This window comes from Lathamus discolor, chromosome 12 (assembly GCF_037157495.1).
Source record: "Lathamus discolor isolate bLatDis1 chromosome 12, bLatDis1.hap1, whole genome shotgun sequence".
NCBI lineage: Eukaryota > Metazoa > Chordata > Aves > Psittaciformes > Psittacidae > Lathamus > Lathamus discolor.
Genome location: NC_088895.1, coordinates 13476255 through 13491691, shown reverse-complemented (window position 1 = coordinate 13491691; position 15437 = coordinate 13476255). Strand labels below are relative to the sequence as shown.

The window sequence follows — 15437 nt, the reverse complement described above, 5'->3', positions numbered from 1 at the left end:
CAAGGACCACCAAGAAAGGCTTTAAACCTCATGAAGGAAATAGACTAAACCAGAAGCAATTACATCTTCATCTCTTTTGTCAGCCCTACTTGATGTAGAGGTTTTCCACTCACTTGACAGATGCATTTAGGATGTAATTGTTTTTAAAATTAAGGCTTTCAGATCTCACCATGTGCCACACATGGTATCCTATTGTTCAAAATGCCCATTTTCACAGAAGGAAATAAATACAAAGATAAAATGTACAAAACCAGTCCAGGCAGCAAGCATATGTGCTCGATATACCAGAGAAGGAAAGCTGGTTTTCAGAACAAGGAAATATGAAGACCCTAAAAAGAATGATGCACCCTCAAAATATGTTACTGGAGATGTTCAGGTAAAACCAGTATTCAAATCACTGGTGTGAATGTCCTGCTAAGCTGGAATGAAGATCTGTTTCATGGAAATTCACAGAAATTAGTGGGTAACCATAACTGTTCCTTAAAATAAGCACAAAAAGACTAACAAATACCTCTCTAGAATGAGAGCTGAAACAATGACAGGCACATAGCAAAGCTTCTGTACATTGCACATTATTCGCATGGCTTCCCTTGAGGCTGACACAGAAAGTGCAAAAAGGGCATTTGAAATCTGGATCTTTGTGTTTGTGTGAGAGATAAAACCCAAACACGTGCACATGTCAGGGACAGAGGGAGAAAGGAAAACGGCTTTTTGTGCCTGCTGATGCAAGAGGAAACTTTGAGAGTGCACTTTTGCTGGTTATTTTTGTCAAAATACCGGCCTTGGTCAAAGCACTGTGCTAAGTCTGAGCTTTACTTAACCCAGCATTCTAGGAAAGAGGACTTTTTCATGCTTCGTAAATAAACAGGACTTCATCAAGGCCATGTCTAGCATCATCATGTAGCACAGGCAACTCAGTAACCTCCAAACTGGTTATCAGCTTGAATCAAAAGAATTAAAATAATACAGGTAACATCACAGCTATTGGGCTTACATGAAATAACAACTGATTTCACAAGCACCTGAGCTGGGTGCCCCAGCATGAGCTGTCTTCTGGGGATTTGTAAGAATACTCATTAGAATTTCTATCATTCTTCCCATCCTGTCACCCCCAGCTGCAACTTTTCATGTCATTCAACTGGCCACCAAACCAAGCCTGGGCAGACTGGATCATCAAGCCCGATAAATGGCTTTTTTATGTGTTTGTCATGCACAATCAACAGCCATATGACAACAATCTGGAGGAATGAACACAACATGTGTCATGTAGTTGCTGTGTTGCATGTGAGTGGCTGGGCTGATTATTGGGTCTATTTGTGACCCAATAATCCAATGAAGGCAGCAGTGCTGGCCTCCAAACAGTCAGCTGGCTGTGGATGACTGACAGATAGTGCTACTCTCAGTTCTTCATCGATTGATTGCTCATGGAGTTATTTTAGTTGAAGGGCAATTAACTGTTCTTCATGGTTTAGCTGTGGGGTGCTTGTGATGGTGTTCTTTTTAAAGAAACACTGCTATGTTGTGAAGCATAAAGTAAAAAGGTTTATAAAACAATTCCAGAAAAGAGTGACTTTTACCTTTCAAGACCAGGATTTTATTAGCAGTTTACATTTCACTGCAGCATTTAGAAACCCAACTCTGCAATGTTACAAATGAAGGAACTGTCTTACCTGCAGCACATGAAACGATTTCCAACCATCCTGGATTCTTCTGGGGGCCAGTCTATTGCAAGTCTGTAGAATGATGAATTATTTGGCCTTTACTGTTTCATGCCATCTGGCTAAAAGGAACAGAGGGAAAAACAGGTGAGTCATAGTGAGCACTAGAATATGCACTTCTCACAGAGATCAGCAACATCCCTTCCCTAACAGAGCCACAGAGAATACCTATATCCTTTTTTGTCTCACTCACATTTATATGCTATTAAGTTGTTCACTTGCTGTGTCTTTATTGTAATTGTTTTTAAGAGTAAAAAAAAAAAAAAAAAAAAAAGTAGATTATTGTCTGGAAATTATGGGAAAAAGATACTGGAAAAACAGGAGAAATATTTCTAGATAGAAAGGAAGAGGAGGCAAGTGCTCTGGGAAGAGCACCTTTGGAGATGTGGGCACTTACAGCTGCAAAACCACACCACACAGACAGCAAGATTTTTCTCTCAGAGCAAAATGAATTCCAATTTGCTGCATGGTTTCAGTTCTCAATTAGTGGCTTTCAGTTTTAGGTTTGTTTTGAAAGCCTGTCACCATTGAAGAGAAAATCAGGATAGACTACAGCATTTACTAAGGCCAGGGGTTCATTGACCTGGCTTCCTTTTCTCACGAAAAAGGGTAGTTAGTGCAACAATGACTGTGAAAACCTGTTCCTTAAGACTTCACAGGATCAAGCAACTTATCTGTGAATTTCAAGTAAAAGACAAAGATAAAAACTCAAAAGCCACTTCATTTTAAAATTCTTCCTGATAAACACTTTATAAAGTGAACCTTGTAATAATATATATCAATTGTATAAATCCACCTTGTTATATTTAGATTTTTACAACATTGAGCAGGATGTTGTAGCAGACTTTTTTCATTATTTTTTTCCTCATTTCATTGCACCAGTTTTCAGGGAGATGAAACTTTAAAACGGTACAGAACAGCTGTATTTAAAACCTACCTATTTTTGGGTATTAATAATGAGTCTTCTGAGACATTAGAAATTCAGAAATTCAGGACAACCACCAAAGGATCTGCTGAGCTCCCAAACACTCTTCCTCACTGATGGGCAGCATTTAAATACTTCCCTCCATAAAAGGCTACTTGTGTTAAATTCTTGAGTAGGAGAATGAGACATGAGATTAGCAAGAGTGATACTAAATGCCAGCTTGCTTTGTTTCTGCATATGAAATACCACAAACAGAATTGAGGCCCAAGTTGTTATTTCATTTACAAGCACAGTGTGAGTCAATATCATACAGCTGCAAAGCAAAGATGATACCAAGGCACTTAACAGGAGTATTGCACAGAAGACATAGGAATCTGTCCAAACCATTTCACACCATCTAAAGTACGAGCAGCTCAAGAGAGATATGGACAAGTTAGAAGAAATGCCAAAGAGCAGAAGAATGATCAGACTTCCAAACGACATGGCCTAGAGAAAGTGGGAAAGAATGGGGATTATTTAGTGCAGAGATGATGGGAAAAGACTGCGCATCAGTGGGAGGAAATAAACTCTTCTCTGTGCCTACAAAAGCTGAAATTACAGCAACACAAGTTTAATTGAGCATTAGGAAACTCCCCGACCATAATGACAATTCAACAATGGAAGAGATTGCAGGTGGAGCCTCCAGACAGGACAAGTGTGTGTCACAAGTAGTGTGGTGACAGCTTGGCTCACAACACAGGATTGGACTGCCTCTAAGAAAACATTACAGCACCTTTATTATGATTCTATATTTCACATTTGTTTCATGGCCAATTCAACTAAGGCTGTTTTTGTGAGGTAGGTGATTCAGACTCCTGTTTCCTATAATAAAATGATCCTTATTCATGTTAATAAAAACCTCTTTTTATTTGCTCTTCCTTCCTCAAGCCTACCTTGCTATCAGTCAGTGTTCTTCAGCAATTATTCCCAACATATGAAAATGAGAAAAATGTGACTATTTTTCCTTTGCAATTAAAAGCATTAAAAATTAAAATACATTTCTGAAGTTTGGAATTATTCTATTCCACTGTCATTTGTTCTTTTTCTTCTGTCAAATACTCATTTTTTCCACTTCAGTCCTTTCTAAGTTTTACTTAGAGAAAAATGTAGAAACTGTATTTTTTAATCACAGTTAGTGTGCCATGAAATGCCACTATTCCTTGCTTAGAGGTCTTATTAATGATACCATTTTGGCTCTCTAAATAGCAAGTACTGGGCAGAGAAGCCAGGATTCAGGGTATGGAAATCTAGTTATTGCAGACCACATAAAAATAGCAACTATTTCTTCTGTTTCACACATTTCTTGATGCCACAATAGCCATTAGAACTGAAACTGCCATTTCTAAAGTAACAGAAGGATGTACAGCAAAGCCTTAGGATGAAAGGAATTTCCACCCTATGTTACAGCTGTTAGCGTAAAATTAAACTGGAGGGTGAGACTATGTTTCTTTAAGTTCCATTTATGTAAGTGCAAATGGTCAATTTGAATTACAAAGAGTGAATTTCCATTTTCAGCTCACAGGACCATGAGCATCTTCTACTAACCGTGATGGACAGAGAAGCACAAGGGAACATTCCACTGCAGGTCAATAGACTTGCGCATCAGGAACTTCGTTCCAGAGCCCAGCCACCACAGGCAGAGATGACCACAGCAGCTGCCCCATCTGCAAAAGACTGGTTTTCTGTAGAAGTTTATTTAAAAGTTTAGGGGTTTATGTCTTCAGCTTGATGATTTGCGTCACAAAGTTATTCTAGTCTGTTTTTTTAAGTTACACCATCCCCATAATGTAGTACAAGACTTCTTTGTAGTTACTGCAGTACCTCTGAATGCTGCATTGAAGTTCCAGCTGACATTTTCTGGTGACATGCAGAACAAAAATATTTTTTTCCCGTTATATTATACAACATCTTCTGCAGCAGATGCAGACAAACTGCATTATATTTGCTGAATTCATTGCAGGGCCCTGCCATTGAAAATTTCATGTAGAAAGCTATGTCAGCATTCCATGCTATGGAAGCTCATGCACTGTACAAAATGTTGGTAATTCCTGAATCACAAGCACCTAAAATAACTTAGGAAATCTTACATTTACTAGTAATGATTTTATTTACCTGAGGCAGGATAGGACACATTTATCTGGTTTACAGCATTAGACTAATCAATACCTGATTTTTAACTTTGAATTGCTAAATCAATACAATTTAGAAGAACTCAAAATAAGCAAATAAATAACTATACAGAGGTAAACATGCCCTCGGTTCAGACTGGGATGTCTTCACACAAATATGCCTAAAAGGGATTTCTGAAACGTTGACACAATCTCCAGTTCACAGTTCTCCAGTTCTCCTGCTTTGCACTCAGGAGCTTCTCAGGTTACCTACCACACAAAAACACTTCTATCAGGATCCTCACTGGGAGAAACTGGCCACCAACCCCAGTCCAATGACGAAAGCAGCCTCTGGACAGTACATTATTTAGCCATGCAGCTCTTTTTGTGCTTGGCCTGGTATGAACGTACCCACAGCTCCACATCCTTCTCTTTTAGCTCTGAGTCAGCTCCTTACACTGATACAAGGCCTTGGTTTGTATTTCAAAGCAATTAGTGGATTAAATCGACAGCTATATCAAACCCTGACTCTCCATCTGGGAGCTACTCTGGCAACTGTATTCCTCTGGGATAAAGCAGTCCAGAAGGCCTTGGAAAGAGCATGTGAGAGCTGGAGACAAAGAATTTTCATCCTGGGTTACCCAGCCTATGGAGCAGACCTTTGGAGAACAACAGCTACATCCAGAACACAGCCACCTCTACAAAACACAGCAAATCCTTTCTGTTGACAAGCATTTCTGGCATGAGTGGTGCTTGTGAAGTGAACATCCCATTTTACCCCCAGCTCTGCTATTTGTATTGATTTTGTGGAAGATACTCAAGTAGTACCATGACAGTACTAAAAAATCTGAAGACAGAAGTTAAGTGTTACTCCCACTAAAATATATACACACTTTGTGTTTCTCTTCCTCTAAGCCAGTCTGATGTGAAGAATTAAAACAATGTAAAACTCCTACTCTGATAACACCAGTCACTATCTTGCAATGAAATACTATGACTAATCTAACCTCAGCATCTTTCTCACCCCTCCAAGGGAGGCTTTGTTAGCACAGCTTATCTCAACTGCAGGAACTCAGCTGCCATGTGCCACCTGCCATAAAGACTTTAAATCTCAGCATTGACTCCCTTTGGAGAAGCAGCAGGGCTCCTGCAGGAGGTTCAGGGTGGATTTCATATCTATGGATACGTCCATCTGCAGCCACTGATGACTGTGTCATGTGTTGACCAAAAATAACAGATGCCCATCAATGGTCTCTGCCTTATAGAAACCTTTAACATCAAGTCTCTGTACTCTCCCTGATCAAAATCACACTCTCCAGCACAAATAATATCTATTTCTATAATAAAAGCAAGCCTGGAGACTCTTCTGCTCTCCGATACATGAATAGCAGTGATATCCTACCAAACACAGTGTATTGAGCTACCACACAGACCCACAAACAACCACACACAGGAATTTACCTGAATCCGATGTTGTCTGAACCAACCTCAGAGGTAAAACTACGCAACTGTGTGAATGCTCACGCAGCTGAATCAGTGATATAAAGACACTTTATGTGGGTCATAAGTTGAGCGATGGTCCGTTACACAGAAAAGATGCTTCTTCCCAACCGGATTTAATAGGATGGAAAGCACTGGCAGTAGATCTCGTTTTGCTACAGCTTTGAATACACTTTTCCTCCGATACCCCAGCACATTTGTTGCAATGCACCAATAGAGTAAACAATTTAATCTGATCAAACAAATAAACGCAGTGCTCCGTCTCCGCTCGGTTGTGCAGAGTCATGAAAAGCAGTCGCTCGCAATGGGAATCCCCACGGCAATTACACACTAAAAATATTTAACATTTATCGTCATGTCCTTCTCATTAACACGCTTTGTCTCACAAGCGTGTGCTCTGCGGAACGCTGCGGGACAGCTGCCTCTGACGCTCAGTGCTGCTCTGAACCTGGGCTGGAGGTCGGAGGCAACCGGGTGTGAAATCAGGCTGGTGGGAAATGAGGAAGGGCACATCGGGATGCCCAAAACAGAGAGGCTTGGAGAAAGAAGGGTCAGTTTTAGCTTAGATCTCCTTTTTTCCACACATCCTGTGGTGAAGGGAACCTTTTGCTTCACGCCCTCTGGAATCCTCATTACACAGATAATGCGGAGGTATGGATTTTAAGGGACATACCTGCTTGCTCACAAGCCCTTTGGGAAAAGGCCCCTGGAGAGGTGACAGGATTCCTTCGAGGAGGTGATGGAAGGGTAGAGGGAAGGAAAGAGAGGACGTTCTGTAAAGAGAGGAGGGCAGTCAAAATGGAGGGTGACAGAGGTGTCAGGAGGGGCAAAACTACCCTGCGAGGAGCATGAGGCCCCAAGCAGGATCAGTCCTTGACGGAACAGGGTAGCTTCAGAGGGACCCTGGCTATCCAAGTTGAGGCTGAAGAGGGAAGCTGATGGGAACAGCCCCACCGTCGAGGTGCGGCGCTTGAGGGAAGCGGCCTTTGGGCGCAGGGAGGTGAGGCGCTGAGGGGAGCCGCCATGCCGGGAGGGGGCGGCCCCGCACGGGGGTTGAGGTGGGGCGCTGAGGGGAGCCCCCAGGGTGCGGGACGAGACGCTGAGGGGGGCGGCACCGGAGCGGAGGACCCGAGGCGCGGAGGCTGGCGGCCAAGGTGCGACCGAGCGGGCCCGGGCGCTGAGGGGACGAGGGGCGGGGCACCGGGGGGCGTCGCCGGAGCCCGAGGGGCGGCACCGAGGGGCGCGGGGGACGGGCCCGGCGGGAGGCGGAGCCCCGCGGGGCCGGGAGGGGGGAGGGTGTATTGTTCCTCGCGCGGTGCATGCCGGGCCCGCCTCAGCCCCCAACATGGCGTCGCGCTGTCACCTGTGTGTGTGAGGAGGGAGCGGGACGCGGTGGCTGCGGGCGGGCACGGCGGCTCCCGGAGGTCCCCGTTCGGCCGGTGCCGCGGTGGCAACGCGCCGCTCGTCGCTGCTCCCCACCGCGCTCCGGCTGTCCGGCACCCAGGCCGCTGGGGACCCGCCTGCCCCCGCCCTGCCCCCGCCATGGGAGGGTAGCGGGACCCGCCTCGCCTCAGCCCTGCGGAGCCCCCCCGCCGTCCGCGCCATGGGGTCTCCGGCGGGCGCCTCGGCGGCGGCGGCCACCGACTCGGCCCAGTGGCTGTCGGTGAAGGAGGAGACCATCTTCCTGCACGACGGGCTGATCCGGGTCACCGACCTGGCCGAGCTGCCCAGCGAGATCATTGGGGTGGCCGAGCCCGGCGACACCGAGCTGGAGGTGAGCCGGGCCCGCGGCCCCCCGCGCTGAGGAGAGGGACGGGGGAGAGGGTCGAGGCGGCGGTGAGGAGGATGGTCTCGGGGGAGGGAGGAGGGCGGCAGTGGGGGCCTGAGGCCAGGAGGATGGTGCTGTGGGGCGGGGGAGGGCGCAGGGAGGATGACTAGGGGAGGATGGTGGGGCCGGGATGGAGAATGGTGGATGCGGATGCAGGGTGAAAGCTCTGGGCTGTGGGGCCGAGTGGTATTGAGGCAGCCTACTTGTTTTAAGTCAATCTTAATTTATTTCAAATAACGATGAAAGTGGAGCCGGGCAGGAGGGTGCTGATGAAGATGGAGGGTGAAGTGTTGGTGCTGTCTCCTTGTTTTGAATCAGCAGGGTTAGGAAACGTGAACCCACAGTCGTGTATTCCAGTGTGGCCTTTGGCCCACTTATTTTTATTCATGGTTTTGTACCTTTTTGCTGTTACTTTCAGCTGGTTTGTAATTAATCAGCCTTACAGTAAGTACTCAGGGTGCTGGGGTGTGTGAGTGCTTTATTTAGGCTGTTGACAGGGATCATTATTAGAGAGCCATGAGGGCTGCTGAGATTCATTCCAGCTTTTTTGCCTTCTCAAAGCTGCTGGTGGTTGTGGCTGCAGGCAGATGGTACGGCTGCTTTAGCTCATGAGAAGCCGGTGAAGGACTGAATGTCACCGATTGTAGGTTGCATCTATTTTGTAGACTGCATTTTTTTTTTTCTCCTCCCTGTGTGCCTCCCTTCTCTGCTTTCACCCCGCCCTCTTCTCCAGCAATGTGGCTTGCAATGACACAGGGTCTTTGTCAGAGGAGCTGAGTGGTGTGAGCTGAGAGGGGATGGTTCAGCAGGAGCTTTATCTGTGTGCTGTTAGGTCACGAGCATTTATGCCGAAAAACCCTTTAGTGAGGCTTTGGCTGCTCACTGTTGTGTTGCTATGAAGAGCCTGTGAACCTGCCTTGCACTTCTGACAACATCATTGTTCACTTCATGACGTGGAATCTTTATGGTGTTTAGAAAAACTTCCCCCAGCCTTATCTAGGGAAAGATATTTTCCTGCTGAATGTGCGTTTTCTTTTCGGTGTGATGTGACACTGGGATGGGAACATGAGCTGCTCCCATGAAATGGATGTTGGCAAGTATCACATGAACAGGAAAAGAGACTTTTAAGGTGGATGACTTATCTCTGTGTGGAAGCGTGGAATGATTCTTCCTTGTGATCAGTCCACTCTGGCATTCAGTGCAGCTTGTATTGAAGAAAATACTGCAATTCTCTACATAGTTCTAGAAGCAGCATCTAGTTTACTAACTGTGTTAGAAAAATACATGCTCCCGCAGCATTATTTCTGTTATAGCCTGATAAAGGGAGATATCCTTCAAAAATGCAAATAAAAGTCTAAACCAAGCCTTAATCTTAAGATCTTGCAAGCTAGGCCAGAAGTATGTTCCAACATTAAGCTTGACACACAACCTCACTTGACAAACACTTCACCTCTGGAGAATTTTTTGTTAGTGGTAGGAATGTCTGTGAAACTGTAATTATTTGGGGGAGATAGGGATGGAATTAGTGTTACTGTGTCTTGTCCTTTGTGACACTTGTATAATGAGTGTTTCAGCAACCCAGTGCCACTGATTCACATAATTCTTCCAGTTCCAGAGATTTTTTTCTGTTGTTCATTTTTGCAGCATGAAACTTTCAAATAAATAAATAAGACTTTTTGCTGTGGTACTTACTTTGACCTATAGCCTTAAGCCACAGAATATTGAAGCATTTTATTCCCTTCCACTGAAAGAATTGACGACTGCAAGTGACATTTTTCAGATCCTGTCTGTACAATAGTTTATAAGTGTTGGTATCAAGGGGGGAGGGTTAAAAAACTGACGTTTCAAGCGGTGTAAATGTAAATTATTCAGCTCAGAACTTTTCTCTGCTTTTTTAAAAATTATTATTATTATTATTTTCAATAAAGGGCTTCCTTTGTAAACTGACATGGCTTTGGGGAGCCATTTTGTGTTCATACATCTTACTGAAGTGTGGCCATGCCATCAACTAATACACTGAGTAGCTCATTTGCACTGGTTCTACTCCTATGTGCAATGTAATAAATATATTTGAAAATGGCCTACATTGAAATCTCTTGGGATGTGTTATTGGACAAGGGTAGGAGATGCTGCAGCTGCTGCTTTGATTAGTAAACTTTTTTAATATCCTTCTTGTGCTTTATCAATGGTGGTCAGAACCCTGACTGAATTTCTAATATGATGTACTTAATTAAAAATTACAGTACACTGAAATGGAATATTTTCTAGGGGACAAGCAGATATTCTGGTCTGGTTTGTTTGAATATCCCTTAAAAGAGTTTATTGAAAAATGTCCGTGTATTTGGATGTGTTTCCTTTGTACTTCTGTTCAAAGGTTTTGTCTATAGAAAGAAAAGCAGAGGAAAAAAGTGTTATGGTACTGGTATTACAAGAGGAGAGGCTTATGAGAACTTATTATTTTGTTATCTTGACTCCCATAGAACTTCTATTTTTCATATATATAAATATATAAACACACATATATAAATATCTGGGGTTTTTTTTCTGTAATGTTAGGTTATGAAAGTGTTAGCCTTCCCTTTCAATTGAAGGTAACTTCTAGCAGTAGCTTTAGATTTAAAGAGTGGTGGGGAGGGTTGGTTTGGTCTTATTTTTTGTGATGTAAATGATGTGTGACAGCTTAGACTGTCTTATCAGTGTTATTACAATTAATATGTGTGATCAAAAAGAAAGGGGACACCTTTTTTAATTTGATGGGTGTTTGTAATGATGGACATGTAAAAGCTGCTCCTGGTATGGATTTGCCAATAAAATCCTCTAGTCAAGAGAGACCTAGATTGGTTAGCAATTATGCAAGCTTTGCACCTTTAGTTTAAAGCCTTTCACACAGAGAAATTACTTCTTTCAAAGTGCAAAGTCTTCTGCTTCTTGGAGACAACCTGAGGTGAGTAACGCCTGAAGATGTTGCCATGACATTTCGTCCGGTCTCTGTCCTGGATGTCAGTGCTGCACCAGAGGGACAACCATATGGAAGATGAGCTGTTCTTTAATGTGCTACAGTGGAAACTGCAGCACTTCCAGAATCCTCCCCACAAACATCTTACACAGACATTAACTCCTTGGAGTGGGGCAGGAGGGATGTCTGAAAGAGAGGTCCCTTAAACCATGCAGTTTCAATTCAGCTAACTAGCAATAGGCTCAGTTATTTTTTTCCACAAGGAAACAAGTGGGAAGAAAGACAAATCTTCAGTATATAGTCACAGTATAAAGTAGAACAACCTTATGTGTCACTCCACTTAACTTGTAAGCACTCTACTTTTTACATAACAGCCTAACAGAGAGAATTTGGAGATCTGTTCCTGCTGCTCTGCATAGCCTGGAAAAGTTCTGAATAGCCGACTCTATTTTTCTTTCTCTAATACACTTCCACCTTCATGTTAAAAATGTATCTCCCACCTCAGTAGCTGCCTGGATCGTGTATATGCTTGCCCTCATATAATGTTTTGACTCTTGTCAAGCTGTTATTGTAGGGCAAAGTATGCGATGCCCACTGTGGGCTGTTGTTCTGTGCCACAGGTCCTTATTTATAATCAAATGTAAAGGTAAAAAATATGATAAAATTGAAAAAAAAGTGGTGTCCTTTCCTCTTCCCTCCAGTATGGTCTGGGCTGGCCCTGGAGGGAAAACCTGCGCAACTGAAGTCCCGTGCTCTCGTAACAGCATGTGCCAGTCCTGTGACTAATATGTGTTTTCTGACAAAATAATCTGGACTTGAAGGTATCTGCTGAACTTGAAGCTTTCACCCATTTTCCTCATGGAATAGAAGAAACACTTTGTCTATTTTCCCTGATTGCTGAAGGAGAGAGCAGTTCTCTATAATTATATAGGTCAGTGCTTCCCACATCTTTCTGTTGTGACCTTACTTCCATCTACAAGCTTCACCTCTGTCAAGATAAAAATCCCTAATGCTGGCATAAACAATTGACGTTTCACTAAGTGGATGACCCCTCTTGGGGTCACGGCCTCTAGCTTGGGAACTGCTGATCCAGGCATTTATGTTGGCCTTGTAGCTTTCCTGGTCCTGCCTTTGGCAGCCTCTTCCATTTCAAATAGCCCAGTATTCCTCTTGGAAAGTATTCATAGCTTTCAGAGTAACGCCGGATGAAGCTATTTCTTGAAGTTAATTCTCCACAGGAAGAGAACCTTACAAATGTCAGCAGTGCGCAGAAGTTGATGACATTTGGGCATCACTGGAAGTCTCTCACTTGCCCTTTGAGAGGATTCTGAAATTTTGATGGCTTTTCCTTCAAGCTCACTTTCATTAGGTAATTGTGGAAACCACTGATATTTTGTGATTTGATCTCCAGCAGAGTTGCTGTTGTTATCATCAGTTGTCATAAAATGACCTGTTTGGATTTGTTAAACTTGTATAATACGGACTACCCTGCCTCTTGGATTTTTAACTCCAAAGTCATATCCTAGTAGAGAAATATTAGAAAACTTCTAAAGGAGGATTTTGCAAATATGTTTCCCAAATATAGTTCTTACTGACTGATTAGGTCAGTGCTCATCTCTCAGATGTTTAAATGACAAAGATTTTACTTCACCTTTCGCAGACGTTTTCATCTACTACTTAAATAAGAGCCAAAGAAATACTTTAATGAACAAACAATGAGACACTTCCTTTTAAACACAAATTCTGTATGTGTGTTTACAACTTATCTGTACTCTGTAATTTACCCCAGATATCAAGGTTATTTGGTAAATTCATACAGTTACAAAAGATGTTTGTTACAGTGTTGTGTACTCCGTAAAAGATGCAGGCTTCTTAGTGCTTATTTCTGAGCAAGTGATTATATTTCTTTTGCTTTCACAAGGGGAAAATAGTTCATGCTTTTAGCTGAGTTGTTACAAAGCTGTTCTGCCATACGCAGGCTTTGAACAAGTTAAATGGTTAAAATTTCTTGGAGCAGAAAAAAACCAGTTTCAAGAACAATCTTGAAACTTGTAGTTTTCAATTGCAGCACCAAGATCTCGATGTAAAGTATGCAGCAGCTACTAAGAACCTGTAAGACTTCAATATCTAAAGCATCAGGATGAAAACGTTTGCATATATTTATATATTTTAACTGACACTTGGGTGTATCAAACAAAAAGCCTTATAGAGGGCTTAGAAAAATGTTTTGAAAGAAACCAAGGCAGTGTTTGCAGTAGGACAGCTTCCTACTGTGTGGCTTTAGAAACTGCTGGAAGCAGAAAGGATTTTACCCAGCACAAAGTGAAAGCCTGGGAGTATGTGTACTGTGTTGTTATGAGAGCAGTGTACATTTTGGTGTATATTTCAGCTTTCAGGGTACCTTTAAAACTCAGTCTGGTATTTCTCTCATAGAATAATCTACAAATCTTATAATTCAGTCTTTTTTTTCTAAGATTTTATTTGTATTTCTAGAGACAAAAGAGCCAAGTACACAAGTAATGCTCCCTATATGTTAACTTTGTGATACAAGAGGAATGAATGACCTTATATAGCTGTAGCTTGGCGCTGAAAATAACATGATTAAATTTTTTCATGCCACTGTTAAAGACACTTCATGATTTTGAGGTTGTTTCCGGTTTTCTGTATGGTTTCATCCTCTTGTGAGATAGGAATAATACTTGTTTAATACTCAGGGGACTATTATAGATCTAATTGATACTGGTTAATGTACCACCACCTTCAGGAGGTTGTGACCGTTATGTGTGAAGTTCAGCTAATTTAATTATGTAGAGAAAGAATGAAATGCTATTTTGGAGATATAAAGCCTTCCACTTGCAATATGTAACTTAGGAGAAAATACACCTTTGTGAACAGCTTCATTCCTCATCAATTCTGTATGTAGTAGAATTCAAACTGATCAGTGAAACCACCATATTCAGCCCAAGACTGTTGTTGAAGGTAGGATGCAGGGAGAGCTATTGGAAAAACTTCTTGTTCATGTCTGTTGTTGGCCATGCATTTCCTTCTTTCTTTTCCATTCTACCTGCTGTTCCAGGCCAGGGAACTGATCTAAACAAAAAATGTAGCTAAAAAAGCCCCCCAGACAACCCACAGGCACTACTGCGAGAGCCAGGGAGAGAATGAGGAGGGGACAGGAATTTTAATCAGAGGAGAAAGCTGCCTTTCAGTGGCAGCTCACATTTGAATTTACTCTATGTGGTCGTAAAACCTCAGGCTAAACTCTTCATGTAGATTAGTGTGTCTTAATTGTAGAACGTCCAGTATTTATTAACAGTAGAGAAACACTTTACACTGATAATAGTGGATGCCAGTGACTGCTTTCTGGATCACTATTGGCAAAAATGTTGTTTAATGGAAAGAAGTATCTGGTTAAAGTTATGTAGTATGATGAAATAGGAAAAAAACTAGGTACAGCAGGAATGATGACATTCTGCCCATAGCTGATGATTTAAAATGAGATACCTTTTGTGTCTCTTGATGTTGAAGATGTCAATGACCAGCTTGAGGAATTGAACTTTGCATCAGCCATTTTCTAGTTAAGATGTTTAATATTTTCAATCCCTTTTAATAAATAAGGAAATTATATTTAAGGACCAGACACTGCAAAATTAAAGTCGTGACAATTAACTTTTTACTAACACATTTTTTAATTAAATGCCACCTCAGGCTGTGAAGTGTGAGACTTTAAACAGCAAAAAGTTTTCCAAGGTGGTCTGTGCTAACCAGAAGTAAACAAAGTTGAGAAGAGGCAACTATCGCAGTCCCGGTGTATCCACTATTATTGCAATGTGACTGAAGAGCAGGTTTCTCATTTGCAGAAAGTGTCACTGTGATGTTTACCCTACTTAGGAAATCGGATATAGAGAAAGGTCTTCTTTAAAAGTGGTGGTGTTTTTATTTCTTCGCCTCATTTTAGTGTCCTGGTTATACCAGAATTTATACTGAAAGAGCTTGCTTACATGAGAATTGCACTTTATGCACTGGCATTGCATGTTTTCTTTGCTCCTTAAAGTTATTCTTTAAAACTCTACATTTCCAATATAAAGGGTTTTTTTATAATATTATGGATTGTTCTTAAGGAAAACAATAAAAATCAGCAAATGAACTATCTTAACACTACCAGTGAACAATGAATATTTTTTTTCTCAATTCTCTTTACATTTGTCTTTATGACCCTACTATTTTAACTATTTTTCATGTCCTTCTTTTCATAGGATGTTAATCTACATTGGTTTTGTAGCTTGGCTAATTATCTTTTGCTAATTTTGAATATAATCTGTATGTTCAGATTCTGTTTAGTGTTCTTCCTTTAAGCATATGC

General features: G+C 42.0%; 1 protein-coding gene across 2 annotated transcripts in view; it reads left to right on the top strand.

Moving 5' to 3' along the window:
- The first annotated feature begins 7676 nt into the window (after positions 1–7676).
- Positions 7677–15437, top strand: part of HECTD4 (HECT domain E3 ubiquitin protein ligase 4) — a 72897-nt gene continuing 65136 nt past the window's right edge. For both annotated transcript variants that reach the window (XM_065692514.1, XM_065692513.1), the window contains exon 1: positions 7677–8064. In XM_065692514.1, the coding sequence (XP_065548586.1) occupies positions 7894–8064 (171 nt within the window). In that variant the 5' untranslated portion in view covers positions 7677–7893. The remainder of the gene's footprint in view (positions 8065–15437) is intronic.